General features: G+C 46.2%; 2 protein-coding genes across 3 annotated transcripts; both read left to right on the plus strand.

The window, feature by feature from the left end:
• Positions 1-438: 438 nt before the first annotated feature.
• Positions 439-3,072, plus strand: HOXC8 (homeobox C8; the record flags this gene model as incomplete). The annotated part of the gene is made up of 2 exons (XM_082073550.1): positions 439-874; positions 2,780-3,072. 2 exons carry the CDS (start codon positions 439-441, stop codon positions 3,070-3,072), a joined length of 729 nt encoding a protein of 242 aa, XP_081929676.1.
• Positions 3,073-20,704: 17,632 nt separating this feature from the next.
• Positions 20,705-22,440, plus strand: HOXC6 (homeobox C6). 2 transcript variants are annotated; one of them, XM_082073469.1, is made up of 2 exons: positions 20,705-21,212; positions 21,952-22,440. In XM_082073469.1, the coding sequence occupies exons 1-2, from the start codon at positions 20,813-20,815 to the stop codon at positions 22,287-22,289; spliced, it is 738 nt and encodes a 245-aa protein (XP_081929595.1). In that variant the 5' UTR covers positions 20,705-20,812; the 3' UTR covers positions 22,290-22,440. The 2 variants fall into 2 exon arrangements, with proteins under 2 accessions (XP_081929595.1, XP_081929596.1); XM_082073470.1 differs by having other exon boundaries at positions 21,976-22,440.
• The last annotated feature ends 594 nt before the right edge of the window (positions 22,441-23,034 follow it).

Consider the following 23,034-nt stretch of genomic DNA (forward strand, 5'->3'; position numbering starts at 1 on the left):
TAAAGCGCCCCAAAACGCAGTGATTTGGCTGGCAGGGCTGAGCGTGGCGGAGGGATGTGAACACATCGCGTGTGCGGGCAGGGAGAGGAGGGAAAAAAAAAAGAGAAGAAGAGAGGAAAAAAAAAAAGCCACACCACCGGGATTTTGAGGAATTTGCCTGTGGTGTTAAAGGGAAGGAGCAGAGTTACAGAGAAACTGAGAGAGAGAGCTCTACCTACCGACAGATTACAAGAGAAGTCAAGAGCACCGAGAACCCACCGTGCAGACACACAGAGGCACCATGAAACGCCTTTGAGATCGCATTAAAAAAATAAAAGAGCCACTCAAAAGCGGGACTTGAGACAGTCCAGGGACAATCTCGCACTAAGCCAGAATTAAACCGTCTTTTTTTTTTTTGTCTTTTTTTTTTTTTTTTTTTTTTTTTTGCATGCGAGGGTCATGAGTTCCTACTTTGTAAATCCTCTCTTTTCCAAGTACAAAGGCGGTGAATCGCTGGAGCCAACTTACTACGACTGCAGATTTCCACAAAGTGTTAGCAGGAGCCATGCTCTGGTGTATGGTCCGGGCACCACTGCTCCCACCTTCCAGCACCCTTCACACCACGTCCAAGAGTTTTTCCACCACGGAACCTCCAGCATCTCCAACTCTGGATACCAGCAAAACCCATGCGCCTTGGCGTGTCACGGAGACGCTTCTAAATTCTATGGATATGAAGCTCTACCGAGGCAATCGCTTTATGGTGCTCAGCAAGAGACGACTGTTGTACAATATCCTGACTGTAAATCGTCTTCCAACAGTAACTCTAGCGAGGGACAAGGGCATTTAAATCAAAATTCGTCTCCCAGTCTCATGTTCCCATGGATGAGACCTCACGGTTAGGACCTTTTTTTCCTCCTCCTTAAATGTTTTCCTCTATTTTTTTCTCTCTTTCTCTCTCTCTCTCTCTCCTCTCTCTGTCTGTCTGTCTATCTATATATATATGTATGCATATACAAGCACAAACAGATCTATAAACATGCACATACACACATATGCATACATATATATATGTAAGGATATAAATATAAGGGGCGTAGATGTGAAATATGAAAGGAATGAGCAGTTTTGTGCTAATGTTTCTTCTTTTTAGGAAGACCTTTGAAAGCAAACAAGCCAGCAGTTACTAGAGAGCCAGCAAGGTGATTCCCTGCAAAAGGCTTAAATCACAATAAAGTAAAACTTGGGTTTTATTGCTTGCCTTGAGGATAGGCAATAAGATACAGCTCCCACGAGGTTATTTGCATGTTGATAATACACCGCTCTTTAAAATGTCATATAGCCCTTCATAACCGCTTGGAGACGAAGCCTGAAAGGTGGGAACTTGTCTAAGTATTACTAAGACTTTACATCTGTTTCTTAAAGCCTAGAGATAAAAGTTGAGGCAGAAAAGGAAACTTAGAGCTCTGGGGTGGGGTGGAGAACAGTCTGCTGTCCTGGCTTAAAAAAAAAGGGGGTGGGCAATTCCAAATAATTTGGGCTGAATGGAACTTTGCTCCTGCGAAGTCCAGATAATTGCACAGAAAGCGAAATACTTCAAAGTACAAGTTTCCCCCACCTAAGGAGCAAGGTTGTCCAGAAGCCTTGTTAATTCAAACCATGTGAAGGTTAGTGGTGATTTTCAGGACAATCAGAGCCCTCAGGTTTCCCCCCTTATCCCCACCAAAATTGAACAACAACAGGAAAATAAATATAAAGCAAATAGAAAGGAGTTGTGGCTGATGCAGAGAGGATGTGGCCCAGAGGCTGGGAGATAGGCGCAGAGGAAAACACGCTATTTATCTAAGCTTTGACCTAGAGCTGGGCTCAAGGATGCAATCATTTCAAACTGGAGCTTTTTTTCACCATGATTTTTCTCGCAAACAGCTTGTTTTTCTCATTAAGGACCGTGCAGAAGGAAGTGCAGGGGCTCAGCTGCTCAGCCCTTTTTCTCCCTCTTTTTTGCCTATTGCTGCAAATGTCCATCTCGACTTGGTTTAAATCTAATTCCTGTGTTTGCACAGGCAAATCTGCACCCCTCTGTGTGCTTCACACAGACCTGACCGAAAGGAGAGGGGCGTGAATGGGAAATTCAGCTACAATGTTCAGCGTAAATATCAGCAAACAGGAGGACCCCGAGTCTGTATTTTGGGGATCAACGTTTGGAAAAGGCAGCAGGAGTTGGGCATTTGGAGAGAAAGAAAGAGAGAGAGGAAGAGAGAGAAAGGGAGAAGGAAAGAGAGGAAGAAAGAGAAAGAGAGAAAGGGAGAAAGAGAAAGGGAGAAAGAAAAGAGAGAAAGAAAAGGGAGAAAGGAATAAAAAAGGAATGGGGAAAAGGAGAAAGGCTGAGGAGGTTTTGATGGTGCACAATGCACCTTTCCTAGGAAAACAGCTATCATTTTTGACTAAAATGGAGCTGCCCACCAGGATCCAGCAGCCAGAATCACCTTTGAGGAGACTGGAAAGGTCTCTTTTGTGAATGAGCTTGACACCCACCTCCCTGCACCCAGCCAGGCAGGCAGAGCTGAGCACTCCCCACAACTGCCCACCAGGATTAACACCCACACCAGCCCTCTAATTATTAATAATAACCCAGCGACTTCCCTTTAGTGCCTTTAATACCCCAAAATCCGAGGGGGGCTTATTTTTGGGGGGAGGGCGAGCAGTTTCTTTAGGAAAACCGAGGCAAGGGGGGCTCGGGGTGGGGTGGGGGAGTTGCGAAATGGGGAGAATTAAGAAGTTATTTGATGTTTGTGTCCTACAGCTCCCGGAAGACGCAGTGGCAGACAGACTTACAGCCGGTACCAGACCCTGGAGTTAGAAAAGGAGTTCCTCTTCAACCCGTATTTGACACGGAAGCGGCGGATTGAGGTCTCTCACGCCCTGGGACTGACCGAGAGACAAGTGAAGATCTGGTTCCAGAACAGGAGGATGAAGTGGAAAAAAGAAAACAACAAAGATAAGCTGCCGGGGGCCAGGGACGAGGAGAAAACGGAAGAAGAAGGGAATGAAGAAGAGGAAAAAGAAGAGGAGGAAAAAGAAGAAAGCAAGGACTGAGTTCTCAGCCCCTTGAAGTCTCGTTTTATGGCAGATGATAAATCGAGATGTTTACGACGGTCATTTGCTTTTATAGAGTATAGAATGGAGAGGCTCACACAGCAGTAACTACCTGTCAAACAGTTGTAGCCTTTTTTATTGTCATAGAAACTTCCCCTACTCTTTTTTTTTTTTTAACTTTTTTTCTTTTTAATAGCTGCGTTTTTTAGCTCAATAAATACATAGTTGGCTCGACTGCGAGAGCGGGGGGACCAAACACAATATGAAGTGAAATAATCCAGCAAAGCAAAGGCACCCCCCGAGCCCCAGCAGTGCTAAGCCAAGCCTGCAAGCGAATGTCACTGCTCGTCCCCGCTCCCGCCTGCGAAGCTGCGCACAACCACGGGGGCAAAATATGTATTGCTGGGACCAGCTTTGCCTTGGCCTCTTGATTTTTGGTCTCTTTTGAAGCTCGGGTTTTGCCTCTCCCCCAGTGCCCCCCCCGCCCCCACCGGGGGAAAGCCGAGGGTGCTTCCTTTAGCTTGTTTGTGTAGTGTCTGTCTGTCTATCTGTGGAGATCTCCATTCCCACCAGCCATTTATCACCCCCCCCGGAGGGGCCCGAACTGCAGCCCCTGCCAGATAAGAAGAGGAGCTTGGAGGGTGAGCATACCTGGTAGCACCCAAACACACCCCCAAACCCTCCCCATTCCTATAGGTCTGGGGCTTGTATATACCTTGATAGGCCAAAAAACATAAAGAAAATTTAAAAAAATAAAAAAAAAAGCAACCCAAACCCTTCCTCATTTCTATAGGCGCTGTTTACTCTTTGCTTGTGTGAGCACTCGAAATTCTTCATGTACTACCTAAAGGGAAAACCTGCAATAATTAGCAAACCTATTAGCAACAAGGGGCTTACGTATCGGGAATTTTACTTGGTGAGGATTTATTGAAGAGAGAGCGCTGTGTTTTTGCCCTGATGCGAGCTACTAAGTAGCAGAAAAATAACAGTAAAGAATACAAAGAAAACCCCCACCAACACCACCAACCAACCTTGTATTGTACTTTATCACTACCTATAGAAGGAGTCATGCTTTGAAAGTATTTGTAATGCGGTTTTATTGTCGTTCGTTGCTGCTTATTTTCTTGGAAAATTAAAAAACCATTAAAAAAAATAATCCCAACAACTGAAACTGCCTAGTTGAGAACGCACAGTATTGTATTATTTTATTGTGCTTATAAAGTAGTGTAGAACTAAATTGCACTGAATGTATAGTTATCTATTTGTCTTGACTTATCTGTTAATGCAACATGCTCGAAACGAATAAAGGAAATCGTCATTTGTTTTATGTAAAAACATAGTTCTGCGTGTTCAAACTCTGAATGTAGCAATTACCGCCCGAAAAAGGAAAAAATGAAAAAAAATAGCAACCCACATCTCTGGACGCCGTGGATTTGTATTGTATACGTGAGACATGACGTAAATAATAATAATTATAATAATAATAATAAAAATAAAGGATTTTAAAAGGACTGCGCTGCCTGCGGTGCTGTGTCTCTATTGCCAACCGCCCACGCGTGTCCGTCGCTCAGCGTGGGCTCGTCCATCCTTGGAACGCTGCAAAACCCAAAGCTCCTCTTGTTTTGGGGAGGAAATGGGAAGATTTGGCTCCAACAGCGGAGGTGACTGGGGGGGGGGGAGGTGATCTCCCCCTCCTGCCTCCCTGGCATTTCACCGCTACGATGGCAAAATGCTCATTAAAAATACCAACGGGGCTGCTAATTATCCGCCTGAAGCTGTGGCTCCGCCAAAATAACGTAAAATAAAATAGAAATAAAAGAAGCGATTGCAATGTCTCCAGCACTAAGTGTTTGCGAGTCGGGGGGGGAAGGTTTCTTCGTGGGGGTGTAAAGTGCATCAAGGTTGGGTTTTCACTTCTCCCAGCTGGGAAATGGCATTGGAAGGAGCTGGTTTTGTACCCTGCTCTGGGGTGCAGTGAAACCCTTTTCTTGCTCGGCTTGGGCAGGAAACGCCGATTTTCTCCCATTTCTGGGTGTTGTGGGTGAGGAATTGGGAGGGTTGAGGTGGTGTGAAACCTGCCCGGCTCTGGGCACCCGGCGGGCTCGGGACAGCGCGTTTTCCTATAGAAAAACACCACAAAGCGCTTTATTTATTTAGGTTATTTTTGTTCTCTCAGGCTCCAAGTCCCTTTTACTTCCCTCCAATTCCTCTTCCCCATGGACATCATCCCAAACGTATCACAACCTTTTATTTGACTATGACTATCGTCGCGACCATTATAATATTATTTTATTATTCCAGTTTATTATTTTATTCTAGGCTTTTCTTTTCTCTCCCTCCTGCATTTCCTAGGATTCCATTTCCCTATTTTATATCATTATCTTCCATCCTATCCCCAGCAAAACCCGCCACTGCCGCCCTCCGCTCTCCCTCCCACTTCTCACATAGGAGATGAACTTCCCAAATATTTCTCTTCCCACCAGCCTCGTTTCGTTGAACGGGGTCTATTGATCTGTAAAACCGGGTCTATCTCTGCTCTTTATTCCCCCTTTCCCTGCTGATATATGGACTCCATCATCTAGAGCCCAGGGATGCAGCACTAGACGGGATGTTTACCCAGATATTGCAGATAAGGCAGCACAAGGCTCCTCAGTTATGTCTGGAGGGTTCCTCTGTGGGCTTCACATATTTTTAACCCAAAACCCACCGAGGCTTAAAGGATTTAAATGCCTCAGGGCTTGGAATGGCTGGATTCTGCCCGGGGAGGGGTGGGTGGGTGTGGGTGGGGGGGGATAATTACCTAAAATCTAATTAAAAATATTTACGCGGCGCGCAGGAAAAGGGGACGCGGGTGGGTGCACCCGCACCTATTGATTCTCCTCCCCCCCCCCCCCCATTATATTTGCAGCCCCAGGGAGAAATGGAGCTGGGGCGGGGGGGGATAAAAATCGCCCCCAAATGGCATCAGATCCTACCCGGGGATGGGGCTGAGGCTGCAGCGCCCACTCCCCAAATACCGATACAGGCACATTTCCCTGTAATATTCTCATTATCCGGCGTTAAATCTCCTTAGAAATACATTGTTTAAAAGGCACCAGTAAGGTTTATTCTAGAGTTTTCCACGTCGAGGGCAGGCGCGGAAGGTAAGCGGGTTTATTAGCCATAAACCAGAGCGGTTTGTTCTAACAGAGCTTTATAGAAATTATTCTATTGTATTTTTTTTCTTGGGGTTATTTATCCAGTGTTTACAAGGGATATTTCCCCCCCTTCCCTATCATAGGATGGATGTGCGTTCATTCATTCCAGGGATTAAAAACCCGCAAAAATCAGTGCAAATAAACCACATTTGATGTTACGTTGCTTGAGGAATAAAAAATCGCGATCAATTCTTCGCATTTAAAATATCCTCCCAACGAAGGGGGAAGGAGAGGGAGAACTTAGCAAAGTGTTTAAAAATACTACTAAAAAATAAGCTGCATCCGCACTCCATCCATCATATTGAAATCCCCAAATCTAAGTAGTTTTCTCCGAACGAATGCTACGGGATGACATTTATCTATCCAAAGGCTCTGGAGTTAAATTATGGAAAGTACGGCGGCAGCAGTTCGTTTGGGGGTAAATGTTTATGCTCTTGTAGTCAACAGAACAGAGTCGCATCTTCAGATGACATCCAGTTATTTCTGTAATCACTCCATCATTTCCCGAGCAAAAGAGAAGCGACTATTTTATGGGGGAAAGTAATTTGAGAGAAGATTCGCTCCTCACAAAGTGGCTTATTCAGAAATGATCATAGCTGCGGTATTACTGAAATTAGACTCATCTACCCGCCTCAAGTAAGAAATATCGTCCTATTCCAGGCTTTTTATTAGCCAATCAAATTTCCTTCGGATCTCCATTTGTGATTTGTGAAAAATATAATTCCTCGAAAAGCTGAGTTTGAGCATATTGCTTATTTTCCCTTAATTTATTATTCTAATCACACCGCCGCCGCGCCAGAACGCAGCCATTAGGCGGAAAAATTCGTTTAGGTTTTATACCCCGAAATGGGCGCGGATTCTGGTGGGGAGACAACGAATTTCTCGGGCATTCCATTTATTTTTGCGCGGATGGGGGCGAGAAAGGCGGGAGGGGCGGAAAATGCGCGGGGGCGAGGGGGGGAAACTTTCTGAGCTAGTTTTGTTAGAAAAAGGCGATTCTGCTCTATGTCTTTATTATTATTATTTAAGCTCGTCCTATTTTTACCTCCCACACTTAACCCTCCGCTTAAATCCTTTTATTCCCCCCCCGCCCCGAAAATATCCTCGCTAATATAAGGAGAGGGGAGGTGGTTTTAGGCGGAGGGGCGGATAGAAGGAGCGAAACGATCGTCCGAAATTCTCCTCAGTAAATGCGCGCCCAGGTTATTCTGTGCCCGCCGCGATCAAAATTTCCCCTTCCCATTATGGAATTTATGATCTTGTCCGCTCTCTGGAAAAAATGGGATCTCCATTGTGCTCGGGAAGCTGTTGTGGTCGTAGTTTCCCCCCTCGTAACTTTTAACTACCTGTTATAAAATTTATTGGTGGTTTGTAAAGTGAATAAAGTAATTTCCCTTCCATCCGGTTGTATTACAACCTTTGTGTTGTTTGGGCAGCCAGACACGCAGCCAGCCAGGGGGAGAAAGCAAAAATAAATACATTCAAGAGGCATGGAGTGAGACACCCCCGCCTTTTCCTCCACACACCCCCTTGTTGTATTTTCCTCAATTAAAAATAAATTAAGGCTCGGAAATGTGCGGGTACAGAGAGAAACCGGTGGGGAAAATTGCGGTATAAAACCATCATCTCCGTCTAATTTTTTCGGTGCGTGCGAGCTGGAATTTGGGCTTGGGAAGCGGGGAAAATAGATATGTATGTCTTTCTATAAGCAGCAAGGCGGCTCCTCGCAGGGTTTAATGTGCGGGAGCCGGGCTGAGTTAAGCTGGGCTTTGCGGTCGCCTATTTACACCCGTTGTGGTTCGCGTGGTGCCTCCATTGCAGGCCTCGACACGGCCCAAAAATGTCGCTCCCCTTCCAAATCGATATTTCCCAGCAGTTTACAAGGAGCCCGCTGGGTTAGGAAAGGAAAATGTAAAATAAATAAAATGAAAGGGCTAAAAGAAAAAAATAATAATAATAAAAAATAGCGCTTTTCATCAGCTATCGCTGTGGTGCGGTAAAACAAAAGGCCGGGGGAAAAAGGAGCATAGGAAAAGAATAATAATTAGCAAAAGCGCTTGATAAACGTGTGTGTAGGTGTCCCAGAAAGCTGGGTGGGTTTGGGGAATTTAGTGGAGGGGATGCAAGTTTTTGGGGCGATATCGCGCCTTTGGCTGAAGTTTCGGGGGGAATTGGGGCAGCTCCAGGTGCCCCCCGGGGTGCGCGGAGATGGATGGGGCCGCGGAGGGCTGGAAATGGGCTTTTTTGGGGGGAAAAAGGTGGGAAGAGGCATTTTTTTGCCCGGGGACGGTTTCATTTGCAGCGGACACACCCTTTGCGGATCTGCCTCGCAGGGAAATCCGGGGTGGCCAGAAATTCATCCTTTCCCCTTGTTTTTCTCCTCGAGCATCTTGTCCTTGCTTATTCATTCCATGCTGTTGAAAATTAACGTGCGCTCGCCGTTTCTTGTATTCATTTTCCCAATGCAATGTGCTCCATTTTGATCTCCACCTCTTCCCTTTCTCGATGTTTCACCGTGTGTGTGTCCCCCCCCGCAATTAATTAGCGACACAGAGACTCCGCGCTAAAGGCCGAGTCTCCTTAGTTTAAATAAAGAGGTGGAAATTAAACCGAGCAGCTCATAATCATCGCGTTAAACCGAATCTGGCTTGAAAATAAAACTAAGAAAAATATATAAACCCCACCCTCTTTTATATTAACGCGGTGGCTTAAAGGATAAAAAAGGGGGACAGAGAAGGCGGGGGGGGCGCAAAGGGGGGGGCAAACGCTAATATTAAAGCAGAATTGTATAAACATGGCGACAGACGAGAGCATTTGCACTCGTCACAAAAAAATGCAACGCATTCCTGGTTGTTTGCAGAAAATTTACAGCTGAGCAATAAAAGTTTACGACTGAATCACAAGTTGGATTGGCCACAGGAAGTCATGTGGACTCCATCCATGAACGTGAACTTTTTATTGTGGTTTCTCTTATGACTCTTTCGCAGTAGTCTTGCCTTTAACAGTCCAAGCAGTGCCAGGGGTAGGATGGTATTTTTCCCCCCCTTAATTATTAGCGTGATGATGATTATTAATTTTTTTTTTCATTTAAAAAAAATCTCGCTTTTTTTTTGTTTTCCCCCCCTCCCCTCGTCTCCTTGGGGTTGGAATTCTCGGTTGCTTTGGGCATTTTGGCATTAATGAGTTTACTGCTGCGTCTGGTTGCCGCCTCCTATTCCCCACCCCTAGGGGCAAAACGCGCCGCGTTTCCTTTGCAGGATGCGACGCTGAGGGGCACAAGCAGTTGTAAATACCTTTATTTTTTTAAAGCCAAAAAAACCCCCAAAAACCACCCAAAAAAACCCCCAACAACCCCAGAGAGAGACACAGATTCCTCCTCCGAGCTTCCCCCATCTCTTCCCCAACCAGAGAAGAACTATTTTGCTTTTGACGCCTGTTTTTTTTTTGGTTGTTTTGGTCTTTTTTTTTTTTTAATGATTTTGGAGCTGAGCTGCAGCGTCAGTGGATCAGAAAGAGGGAGAGACAGAGAAAAAAAAGAGAGAGTGAGAGAGAGGGAGAGGGGGAGACAGGAGCCTCTGGTAAGTGTTCCCTTATTGGTTAAAATGTGTAACTAATGATCCATAGCCCGGGTGTTGAGGATAATGATGCATCGTTGTGTGAGCGAGGGGTGTAGCTTGGATATGAAGGAAAAGCTGCTGCGGGGCGGCAGAAATGCAGTTAATTCGGGGGGAGGGGGGTTGTGGGGGGGGAAAGAAAATAGGATTTGCTATTGCTGATGTCATATTCGGGGTGCGGGAGGCAGGTTGGGGGGCGCCGGGGGATGGGGAAGGGGAGGGTGTGGGGTGGGGGGTAATAGGAGCAGAAGGGGAAGGGGGTGTGGGGGGTAAATGCAAAAATAGAGATGGAAGAATTAATCCTCCGAAGTTTTCCTTTAAAACATTAAGAAATAAAAGGGGGGGGAAGCGCATGCGCGGAGGGGCCGGCCCGGCGCAACCCGGGTGGGGCGTCCGAGGCGGCTGGTAGTGCTGGAGTTAATGAGCTGCGCTGCTAATTGTGTGCGCGAGGCCTTGCACGCCCATTGCCCCCCCCTTAACCACCACCACCCCCCCCCCCAGCTCGCCACCCTCCCCCCCCACACACTCCGCGGCCTGCGCTTCTTCCGCGGGGCTCCGCGCCTCTTCCCCGCGCCGATAATTAATATTAAGAGCGAGCTGATTAACAATCAACTCTTTGCATCCCAAGAGCGTCCGCTTCTTGGCAACCGGGTGGGTGTAAAGTTCGCCGGAAAGGGGGGGTTTATTGAATTTTATTGAATTCTGTTGAATTTTAGGGAATTTTATTGAACTCCCCCTTGCAAAGGAGCGATGGAAACAAGCTCCGGCACGTCACAAATAATCACAATAATGACTTTTAGAAGCGCTCTGGTTTCTCCTGCGAAGTGGTTAACACGCTGTTGGCTTTTCTGTTTTATCTGCGTGCAAAAGTCCCTCCCCTTTCCCTTATTCTTTATTATTTTCTGCTTTTTTTTTCCTCCTTTCCTCCAGCAACTTTAATTCCGGTTTAACGGGTGAGATTTAAAGCGTGACCCTTCCCCTCCTAACCTCCCCCTCTACCTATCCATCCACCTACCTCCCCACCTACCCATCCATCATCTAATCTTATCTATCTCCCTGTGTATACCGCTGCCGCGTAAAGATATATATATATACACACATATATAAAATGCAGTGACTTCATTTCCTCCCGAGGTTGTATTTCTTTCCCCCCACCCTTGATAAATCCTCTGTGTTTTAAATAAGAATAATAATAAGGAGCGTGTGCGTGAGCAGAGATTTGCTGCTGGTCATGCCAGCCTGTGCACGTATAGGGCTGGATGTATATACATATATAGGGGCGGACATAAAATAAACCCTGTGGGGGAAGGGTGGCGGAGGAGATGGCGATTTTCTGGTGTATTATAAGCGATTTTTGGGGGGGGGGGGGAGTGTGTAGCTGGTTGGGCCTTTGCGGGAAGGGGGATTTTGGGGAGGAAAGGGGGGGGGTCTGGAGGCCAGAGGGGCGCCTCGTTTTCTCCTTTCGTGCTTTAAAACAGAAAGAGAAATGTTGTTTTCTGTTGTTTCTTAATAAAAATGGCCTCCTCTGTGTTAATTCTCAGCGCGTGTTGGCAGAGGTTAATTAGCGAGCGCGGTTTGTGAACTTCTGCGCCGGTTTCTGGTGGCGGCGTGTTACATTTAATTAAGAACAAAAAAAAAAAAAAAAAAAAAGAAGGAAAAAAGCAAAAGGCCAAGTTTCCCAAGTTGGCTTCGCTTTTCTTTCGAGAAATCTGGTAAAGCCGCGCTCCTGCCTTTGGGGCTGGAAATTATCGGCCGAACAAAACCGAGCGCTGCGGTTCCCCCTTTCCCTTGCAAAAGCGCTTTGAACCCCAAGTTTGCAGCGCGTTGCCTTTGAGACAACACGCGGCTTTCCATTGATGTTTCATTTGCCGAGCGTGGAATCAAATAGAAGGTTCGGGGAGATATAAAGCAAAAGGGGGAAAGAGCCGGCTTTGCCTTGGTTTTGTTCGCTGGGAAAAGCCCGTTGTGTGGAGGCTCAGCCCGGACCGCGCCTGGTCGTAAAGACATTTTATGAGCAAACAATGAGTGTTTATTGGAACCACATGATTACAGAAATGGGATCTTTTATTGTTTTCAGCCTGAAATCCGTCTGCTCCCCCTCCCCGCTCCCCGCTCCCCGCATTAAACCTCCTGCCAGGCCTGGAAACCCCCAAAACAACTTGGAAATGTATTGATTTTCTCCTTTCCCTTGACGTATTGTCATCCTTCAGCCGCTCGCTTTGCTGAGGAACAATTTTAGGATGTAGAGCTGGAATAACGGAATGATTTATATTCTGCGAGCTTGGTTTTTTTCCCTAAATCTCAGCCTAAAGCAGAGGAAATAAATTGCTGCTTGTAGCTGCAACATTATAAGAAAATCGCCACGTGTTATTGGCATGGACTTGCAGGAAATAATAGGTTTTCTTCGACAGATGTAATCGGTGGAGGAAAATACAATCAAATCAAATCAGGATTCTATAGGAAATATTAAAAGGCGGCCCAAATGCTGCTGAATTTATTTAAAGGGGCGTTTTATTCCGAGGTGTTGAGTCCGGGACGTAAACAGGGTTTGTGCAAACAGGAGGGATTTGTATTAGATGGGAACACGCTGAGCGCATTTATACCCGGCTCTAATTTGATACGATCTTCCCCGCGCGTGGGCGTTTATCGCGGCGTCTAAAACCGCGTGTTGCGATCAAATATATATAAATACAGAGCAAGAAGGCGTGGGTGGGTTTATTGTGTGGAATCCGCCGTGTTGTAAGAACCTGGGGAGAAAATAATCCTGGAACTACAAAGAAATTATTAGAAAGACGCGATTTCCAAACTCGGGCGTGTGAAGGAATTTCGGGTTGGGGAACGAATTAACCAAACCCACCAGAAATAATATATATATGTGTATATATATATATATATATATACAGGCGTTATGTGCGAGCCGTGAGCGTGGTGATGCTCACATCGATTTGCGATGGGGATCGGTATCTTTGTGGTTATTTCCCCAATAAATGTGATTATTTTTATGTAGGGGGGGGGTTGTATTTCTACCCGGAGCTTTGTGGGATTTGTTTGGGTTGGTTATTGTGGTTTGTTGGTGGTTATTTTCTGTCTCTATTTTTTATCCCGAGAGATAAATTTGCGGCGCTCGGCGTGTGGAGGAGAAGATCAAATAATTAGTCATAGAGGGGCGAAATACACTTTGGGACAAGATGATGCGGAACATTGAGGGATCAAGGATTTTATTGTTGGAGGGGATAGTTGGAGATCTTATTACTATTGATGGCGGGGGGGTTAATCCCTGCAGTTCGCTCTTTTCTCCCCCCCAAAAAAAGAGGAAAGGGGGAAAATAAAATTAATACAATTTTCAGTGCTTTAAGGTCAGGGATAAAAAAGAAATACAATTAAATTAAAGATATAAAAGTGGTGGGGATGAGGAAAATGCTGGGGAGGAGGAAGATGCTGGGGATGAGCAAGATGCTGGGGAGGAGGAAGGAGAAAAGCGGCCCCGTCTCCCCCCCCCCATCCTCTTTTTCCCCCAGACACAAACACAATAAAAGGCCGAAGTCCCCGCAATTGCGGGTGTCTGGACACAGTCTGCAGGGGACAGGCCGCTCGGGCCGCTTTGTCACCCGGGACACACCTTGGCTGTAAAACTCTTTGTCCCCAGACTAAAGACCCCGCGTTTCAATGGGAGGCGGGGAGGGGGGGAAATAAAAAGGGGGGGGGGATAGGAGACTGGAAGCAAAGCGAAAAAAACACCCAAAACACTTAGAAACCCCCCCCAAAAAAAACAAATCCCGCACCACGCCAAGGGATGCGGGGGTGCAGCGTTTGTCCCACAGGTGGGCCCCCCCTGTGCGGTTTCCCCCCTCACCCCCCCCAGGTTGGAGCGTTTCCATTCCCGCCCGTTGTTGTTTACTTGTTTTGTATACTGCCACCAAGTGACAGAAACCCGCAAGGTTTTGCTATTTGGTGGCTTATTTCCCCCCCCCCTTGTCTGGGTGTGTAATGGGGGGGGTGTGTGTGTAAAATTAGACACCCCCGCCTCGGTTGGGAAAGAGCGCAACGTCCGAATAAGCTTCTCCCGCCTGAAAAATAGACATATTAAAACCCAATCACTTTACAAAGCTGTTTTAGTCTCTTTAACATTGATGCGGCCCCCTCCCCACCCATAAACTTCCCCAAGTTTCCCGCAGCCATTTGAGGCTCCTCACTCGCACTTTCTGCTCATTCAAGGCGGGTTTTTACCCTTTTCTCCCCATTTTTTTGTCCTATTTTTCCTCTTTATTCCCTTCGTTCCGTGTTACGCGGGTTTAAATCATCCCAGCGTCCGCGAACTCATAAAAATAGATGCGGCATGTCAGCTCGGGAACGGTGTTTTCCCCCTGAAAATATGAGTGTATTTAAGCAAATCCTGAAATATTAAATTGTTGCTCGATTAAAGACGATGTCAATGTATAAATTCACCAAAGTGCTCAAGAGATTGTCTCCAAATATATAGTTTAATTCTGCCTAAGTGATCGCCCCTTTAAAAAAAAATCATCATTAAGGCAACTATTATTGTTTCCTGAATTATTTTTATTCCGAGTCACCTATGATTAAATTTCTGCCTTCGGATCTGCGAAGAATAAAGGATAAAAGTGCCTATAGTTAATGACAACAATTCTTCACTCCTGAGTTACCCTTGCAGAACGTAATAACACCCCCTCCCTCCTTATTTTTAATCTCCACACCCCGCAGAAATAATTGCATCTCTCCATATATATATAGACATATAGACACACGTATAGAAACACACGCGGATGCAGCAAAAAGTCGCTTTTTCCCCCTCATTTTACGCCACAAACTCTTGGCCGCGACGGGTGTGACGTCATGAGCGCCATTGTCGGTTTTGGTTCATTTTGGGGGGGTTTTAGGGAATATTCCCGCTCTGTCATGAAAAGAGACCCCAAATTGGAGAAAAGCACGAATTAAAAGCTGAAAGGGGGATATATATATATCTCCATATATATCCATATGTATCTCCATATATATATCCATATATATATATATATGTATCTTTTTTTCCCTGGGAAAAAGTTGCTACCTGTCACCTGGGCAGGTTTGGGGGCCAAAAGGTATTTTCCTGGATCCAACTGAATTTAAACCGAGCTTAAATAAAACCCCAAAGCACCATTAAGCCCACTTTTAGCAAAGGAAGCACCAGGAATATCCCGCAGACCCCTCCCTATAAACAAAGCGCTTTACACCCCTTCAAATATGAGGATTTCCCCCCCCACACCCCCCCAAGAAAAAAAGGGGGGTGGGGGTCCCTTTCCCAGCGCTGAGATTGATTCAGCGGGGCGTTTAATCAGCAAATCCCATTTAATTGCGGCGGTTTAACAGGGGAGGTTCCCCCTTCGCTTCTATTTTCTCCGCTAACTTTTGTTTTTGGCTCCTTTTTCTTCCCTCAACGCGGTTACTCGGTCATTTAAGAGCCAGCGAAGTCCCGTTTCCGCGGGGAGATTTTCGGTGCTGCCTCCTTTTGTTGGGCTGAGATTCGCCAATAAATCTGGGGAAGGAGAGAAATAAATGAAATCAATCACCCCCCTTATATATATATACATAAAAATATATCTATTTGAGAATTAAAACCTCTTCCCGTCGCGGGGAAAAATCTGGATAAAGGCTCCAAAGCGCTTTCAAGCTCGGCAGAAAGAAGAGGGATGAATTTGAGGAGTAGGAGCGGATTAATTTCTCTTCCCCGCACACCTCCAGCTTCCTGCTCAGCAGACATGTGTTTTGACAATTGCCAGAATTCCCTCTTGTTTTTCACCCTCCAACCCCTGCAAATCTGTGCAGCGATTGAGTCGTTTTACAAGCGAGAAAACCCTTATTTCCCCCCTTTTCCCCTCCATTATGATGATTCTTCTTCTCTGTATTTTTAATCGCGCTGCAACTTGGAGTTGCCCTGAACTTTTGCTCCACTTTCCCAAAGCAACTCAGCGAATAAAATAACGCGAACACGTTTAAACCCATTTCCCTCCATCGCGCTGAAAGCAACAAAAAAAAAAAAAGCCATAGGAAAAAGCAAAGAAATGACTCGTCTGGGTAACTCTACGGGGTGGTAAATAATCTTTATTCACCTAGGCGGGGGGGGAAAAAGGGGGTTTGGGAAGGTTTGTATTAAGGAAAAATAACTGAAATGCCGCTGGGTGTGTTTTTTTGCTCGGGAAGATATGGGGGGAAATGGGTATTTTCGCTACTAATGGCTTCGTGCATCTTGGTGCAGAAAGTGCCTTTTAATTAAGAAATAAGCCTCCCAAATAGGCCGCCCCCTCCCCAACGCGGAGGGATAAAACTTGAAGCTCCGAATAAAAGTATTCGGTGGAAAAAAAGGAGATTTCATCTCCTTGGTTTATTTAATTAAGAGCTGCTCAGACTCTGGCTCTGAGGTTGTAATTACAGAGAGCAGAGACGGCTCCAAAACAATGCGAAGCACTTCAGGCTGGGGGAGAGAGAAATAAACCCCCATATAAACCTCCGAGACTTGGTTGCTTGTTATCCCGTTGCCCCCCCTTTTATTTAGGAGGGTGTTCTCCTTATTTTTGACCATTATTTCCCGCCCCCCCCCCAGCGTTATTTACAGCAAAAAGCAATATTTGACTAGGAATAACCCCCGTTGTAAAGAGCAGGAATAAATTCCCAGCGAAAGACCCAAATAAATAATTAGGACTCACGTGTGCCATAAATGTCAAGTTAAAAAAGAAAGCGAAGCGGGGGGGGGGGGGTGGGGGGAGGCAGAGATCCCAGATACAAGGTGAAATCAGTTTAAATAAAAAGCCTTTTAATGGCATCACTTGTATTTACCTCTAAAAGCTTCGAGGGTTTGATCCGATGTGGGCGCGCAGGCTCATGGCCCCATAGCCGGGGGGTCCATGGGCCTTAAACACGCAGGTGTGGGGTTTATTTTGGGGGGGGTGATGAGATTAAGGGTGTCCCCCCCCCTTTAGAGCATCCCCATAGAGCCATTTTGGCAGCAGTTTACAGTAAACCCCCCCTCGCCCTGCTCGAATAATTGGAATGTCCAAGTGGCTGCGGGGGGCACGGAGTGGCGGGGGGTGGGCACCTCCCAACGCAACACGCGTGGGCGAGGCGGGGGGGGGGGCACCCCCATCTTTTGCCCCACGCGGGAATCAGCCCCAAATACACAACGTGGCTGGGAAAGAAACAGTAAAACCCCCCCGAACCCCCCCAAAGAGCCCGAGCGGCCGCAGGGCCGGGCAGCAGCGCTGCCAGTAGCGGGATCTGCAGGCGGGGAGGGGCGGGCGGCCGGGGGGGGGACACCGATTTGGATTCGTTTCCTTTCAGTAATTACTGGGGGATAGAAAACACATGTGTTGGGATTGCATGTATTTTTTTTTTAAGCCTCTTTTTTTTCCTTTCCCTAAATCAGTTCATCAATTTGCTAATTAAAGCTGGGAGGGGGGGGGAGGAAATCTCCCGACTCGTATTTTTTTCTTCCTATATATATATATATATATTTTTCCCCTCTCTGTGTGAGCATCAGTGGGGGGAGATGAAAAAATAAAGGGGAGGGGGGGTGGTAAATATGGCTTATGAGTGGTGGGTGTTATTTCAGATTTCTATGGGCGCTTTTCTTTCCTGGGAACAAAGAGCAACTCGTATTAAAGAGCTACTCGAAGACTTGTCCATATTTCTACTGCTGTGTAGCACTTTTAATAAAACATCTGTTCTTGCTTCTGCTGATGAGTTTACATAATTGTTTGCAGACCAATTTAACCAGAAAGCGCCCCACATATTCCCTCTCCGTGTTTGGTGGGGGGGGGAAATAAATACCTTTTGGGTAGTGGCATAGCTTGGTGAAATACTTTCGAGTCAGCCCCAAACTGTTAGAAAATATCAATGAGACGACAAAAAAATAACAATAATCATTATATATATATGTATATATATAGAATCAGTGCATTCAAACCGTGAGGAATCGCAATGAGGAAAACATATTTGAATGGTGCAGTTTTGGGGGTGGTTGTGCTGTATTTTTTTTTCACTCCCTCCTCTTTCTCTCCCTTTTCTCCCCAGAATCCTGATTTTCAGTGCAGGGCGAGGATTCTATTTTGAGTTTCTTTACGGCAGCTGGTTTCTGTTCACTATAAATCGAGCAGACTTTTAAGACTTGCCCTCTGTTTAGAGAAGTAATAAAACACTTAACTTTCTCGACTCCTAGTCACACGGTTATCACACAGGTCTCTGCTACAACAGCCCTCGAGCACCTATACAAAAATAATACAATAGAATAGAATATAAAATAAAATAAAGAAAATAAAATAATATAAAATAAATAATATAAAATAAATAAAATAATAAAAAAATAAAATAAAACAAAATAAATAATATAATATAAAATAAAATAAATAAAATAAAATGGAAGGGGGAAGCAAAAGAACAACAATAAATTCAAAGGAAAACATAAAAGCCTACAAGGGGGTTTTCCACAAACTCCCCCAAACTTTGACGAGGGTGCTGTGGGTATAAGCACCCCAAGTGTTCTATGTGATTCTATAAATCCCCCTCCATAGGTGCCAGTCCCCACGTCAATCTGCCCCAGCCAAGGTCCGGCCCCTTAATTTCTGCAGCGCTGCAAAGTCTCCTCGTCCCTCCAAGTCCATTTGGGGGACTTGCCCAATAATTTGGGGTATGGGAGCAGCGGCGGGTTCCAAAGTCACCCAGCCCTGGCTTTGGGGGAGTCGTGCCCATGTTTAATAAATCATATTTACAACTAATATTTGCAACATACCCCTGGCTCCCCACATCTGCCCAAAGTGCCTCTGACTTTGTGTTTAACAACTCAGCAGAAGGCGGGGAAAAAAACCCCATCAAAAAATCAAAATACCCCAAACAATCACATTTCTTGCCCAATTCCTTGATTTTCGCCCTTTTTTGTTTTTTGTTTTCTGTCATTCCAGAAATCCCCATGGGGAGAAAAAAAGGGAAACGAAAGCAACCTGAAGTTGGCTTTTTCTTTTGGAGGGGGGGGACACACGCCTGGAAATGCTCCCCATGACCATGGGGCTGGGTGCTGTACCCAGTTGGGCAGCCTTAGGTGCGCTCCCCCCAGGGTCCAGCAGCTAAAGAACATGGTGCACCCTCCCAGGACCCTCCTTTTTGGTTCGAAACTTGATTTTCCCCCCTAGTGACACTCAGGGGAAGCTTTAACGTTATAGAAGATGAATACACGAGCTGCTGCTTTTTTTTTTGTCAGTTGTAGTCTCGTTTATGGTTTTATTGCTACCATTGATTACTTTGCTTTGTTACACAGAGGAAAAAGAGCATAAAATCCGTTGGCATCCGGGTTCCTGTTATAGCTGGGGAAAAAATATACACCCCCCCAAGCCTTCTTTGTCAGCTAAAATCTTTTAGGGATACATCGCTTTAAAAAAAAAAAAAAAAAAAGGAATTAAGTCTATTGATTGAGGGCAAGACAAACAAATGGTCTCAGTTTTGGAGGGTGCACCCACAAAGCTTCCTCTCCCCAGCACCCCACACCCTCACGATTCGAATCCAAACGTGGACACGATGGAGGGGTTTGCAAACAACCCCACTCAACACAACACACCCAGGCAGAGGAGGCCGGGGGTTCCCTGCCAGCATTGGATTTTAAACAGCGAGCCAGCAGGATGATAAAGACACCTCGCAATATTTACAGATCAGCAGGTATGTTTTACATTTCAGGGGCAATTTATGGCTCTAGATTGAAATTAAAATGAGATTAGCTGCCTTCATTTCAATTAGTTCTAGGTGCAATCTACCCAGAGAAGATAGGATATAATCCCTCTTTTCATCTAACTAAATATTTGCAGGAGAAGTTTCCCAATCAGCTGTAAATATCTGCAACTCTAAATTGCTGCAAACACCAACACGAGGTTGCGTCTCCAGCCCAGACGCCCCATTCCAACTCCAAATCCTCTTGGGTTTTAGTTTTCTTCCCTATTTCTTTCCCCTTTCTGTTGTTGTTGCAAATGTAAATATCCCCTAGCACTGAAAACGGGAAACCTTGGAGGGGAGAAACGTCAAACTAGAGGAGAAATCCAACTTCCAGCCTAACGTGAGTTTGCAATGTTGGGTGTTGCTTTCTGGGTGTCTCTTTTTCCCCTTCTTTCCTCCCCAGGACATAATTTGGGAAGGCTCTGAAACACGTTTAGCAATTCAGAAGTCGCCATTTTTTCCCCCCCTCTCTCTTTATGTAATATTTTCTCATCAGGAACACAACCATTTGATTCCATAATATTGACCAATGCTACATGAGAACAAGAAGGAAAGGGGCGGGGGGGGGGGGGTGGAAAAAAAAAAAAGAGGGTAATTTATGGCTTAATATTCTGTGGACATCTGAGATTTATTACTGTGAATTCTGGGCTATTTTATTACAAGATATTAAGCAAACAGTTCTCAAAAAAAATCATCCACACGCACATACAAAACAAAACACAAGCAACATAACGCACAGACACACAGACGGTGCTTCCAAAGCTCATTAGCAGCAAAAGGGGGGGCTTGGGGGGGGAAGGAAAAGTTAAGCCTGGCTTAAGAAATTGGTGCCACCCCCTCCCGGCGCAGCTGCCTCCCCACGCAGGACCCCCCCCGGCCCCCCCAGTCCCGGCTCCGGCAGCGCTCCCAGCGCACCCAGCGCACCCCGGGGGTGCTGGGGGGGGGTTCGGGGGTGCAAGACTTACTTTCCATGCCCACTTAGTTTCAACTAGGGAATCAACAGAAGCAAAAGCAATTTTTTCCCTTTTTGACACCCGCCTCCCCATTGGCTCCCCCCGGGTCAGCTGACTTTGTCATTTTGTCTGTCCTGGAGCAGAGCCTTCCCTATAACAATCTAGTTCAGACTACAAACTGGAGACAGAAATAAATATTAAAGAAATCACACAGCCAGGTATAGAGGAGGATATGAATTCCTATTTTACAAACCCATCTTTATCCTGCCATCTCACCAGTGGCCAAGAGGTGCTTCCCAACGTAGCCCTCAATTCAACTGCCTATGACCCTGTCAGGCATTTTTCTACTTATGGAGCAGCCGTTGCTCAAAACCGGATTTATTCTTCTCCTTTTTATTCACCGCAAGATAATGTTGTGTTTAGCTCCAGCCGAGGACCTTATGACTATGGATCTAATGCTTTTTACCAAGAAAAAGACATGCTTTCTAGCTGCAGGCAAAATTCTATGGGACATAATACACAGACATCAATCGCACAGGATTTTACCAGTGACCAAAACAGGAACACTTCGCAAGAACAAAAAACTAGCATTCAAATATACCCATGGATGCAGCGTATGAACTCCCACAGTGGTAAGTTTTACAGCTCGGAGATATAAATTAAATAAACTGAACCATCTTTACGACCTTCTCCCTAGCAGAACAGGCTGAGCGACTTTTTATGGCCCCATAAAAACAATAATATAGCTCCTTCACAGTTGCAGCTACAGGCCTTTTATTTGTTAAGTTGTTGCAAGCAAATATGGCTTGTTATGCTCTTTCTAATTAAAAGACTTCGAGAGTGTAAAATATCGATAATAAAGTGCAGCGAGCTCTGCTCGGGAGTTAAGCACAAAATATTACCGGGGTAAAAACAAGTTTTAATGACGGGTGCGGGGAAGTGCTGCGGTGGCGGGTTCCCCGCACCGAGAGGGCTTGGGGGAAGCTCCCACTTCCCCCCCCCTCCCCGGCTCCCCCAAATCCTCCAATTGGCAGAAATAATGTGGGAAAAAGCAAAGGGGGGGGGGTGGTGGGAGGTGGGGGGCGGGGAGCAGCATCCCGGGAGAAAATGACCCGGGAGAAAACGCTGCGCGCCCAAGGTTCATTTAATTAAAAAAAAATCTATATATATATAAAATAGAGTTATTTTATTTAATGTATTTTTGCATGGGGTGGGGAGGGGGCAGGAGGCCGGGGGTGGAGGGTGGGGGAGGAGGAGCGCGGGGTTGCGCGGGGGCGGAGGGGGTTGCGCGGGTGCGGGGTGTTGCTGCACCCCCCCCTCACCCCGCAACCCCTTCATTTTCCGCGTTCTTAGCGGGCTGACGATTTTTAGTCTGTGTTTTCTCGGCATCCTTAGGAGTGGGCTACGGGGCCGATCGCCGGCGGGGGCGTCAGATTTATTCCCGTTATCAAACCTTGGAGCTGGAGAAAGAATTTCACTTCAACCGGTACCTGACCCGGCGGAGGCGGATCGAGATCGCCAACGCTCTGTGCCTGACGGAGCGGCAGATCAAAATCTGGTTCCAAAACCGAAGGATGAAATGGAAAAAAGAGAGTAATTTGAGTTCGACCCTTTCCGGAGCGGGGGGGGGAACGGCCGCCGCCGCCGCCGACAGCTTGGCCAAGGAGGAGAAGAGAGAAGAGACAGAGGAGGAGAAGCAGAAGGAGTGAAAAAGTGACAGCTCGGCGGCAAACCGCCCCCCCTTCCTCCCAGACCCCCCTCCCCGACCCGTATTTATCACCGGCACAATGTTTGGCTACGTTAAAAAATCATAATAATTAAAAAAATAATAATTAAAAATAATAATAATTAAAAAATAAATTGGAGGGGGGTCAAAATAATAAGGTTTAAGTGGAAATGTGGGCACCGCTACACAGCCCCCCCCCCCCCCTGTGCTCTACCCAGTGACCCCCCCCACCCCGCCGCACACGCATCCATCGCCTATTTATCTAACTCGGGATAAGACTGTTCCAAGCCGCACACTCCCCTCCTTCCTCCTTATCCCTCCGCCTCCCCCCTCCCCCCCCAAAAAAATTGGGCACCCACCCTCCCCTGTGCCGGGTTGGGCTCTGCCCAGACGCCTCTTCCCCCCCCCAGCCAGAGCAGCTCTTCCCCCCCCGGTGCAAAACTGATTTTCTTCCCTGAGAAAGCTCCTAAATATCGCATTTCCAAGAGCATCCTCCTTGTATTTAAGCAGCTACCTGGGCTCATCACTGCATACGACAAACTGTGACAGTTTCTGTGTGAATATTTTTAACTGTGTTTGTGGTACCTGTATTTATATTTATGTTTAGCACTGTAATGTTCCACAGTATCAAGTGAATGGAGTTCTATAGCGGTAGAAAAGGAAAAGAAAAAACCCTAAAAAAAAATAACCCAACCTTGTGTTACACCCTCTCATGTATAAAGGTCCAG

This window comes from Streptopelia decaocto (genome assembly GCF_964273445.1).
Source record: "Streptopelia decaocto genome assembly, chromosome: 27".
NCBI lineage: Eukaryota > Metazoa > Chordata > Aves > Columbiformes > Columbidae > Streptopelia > Streptopelia decaocto.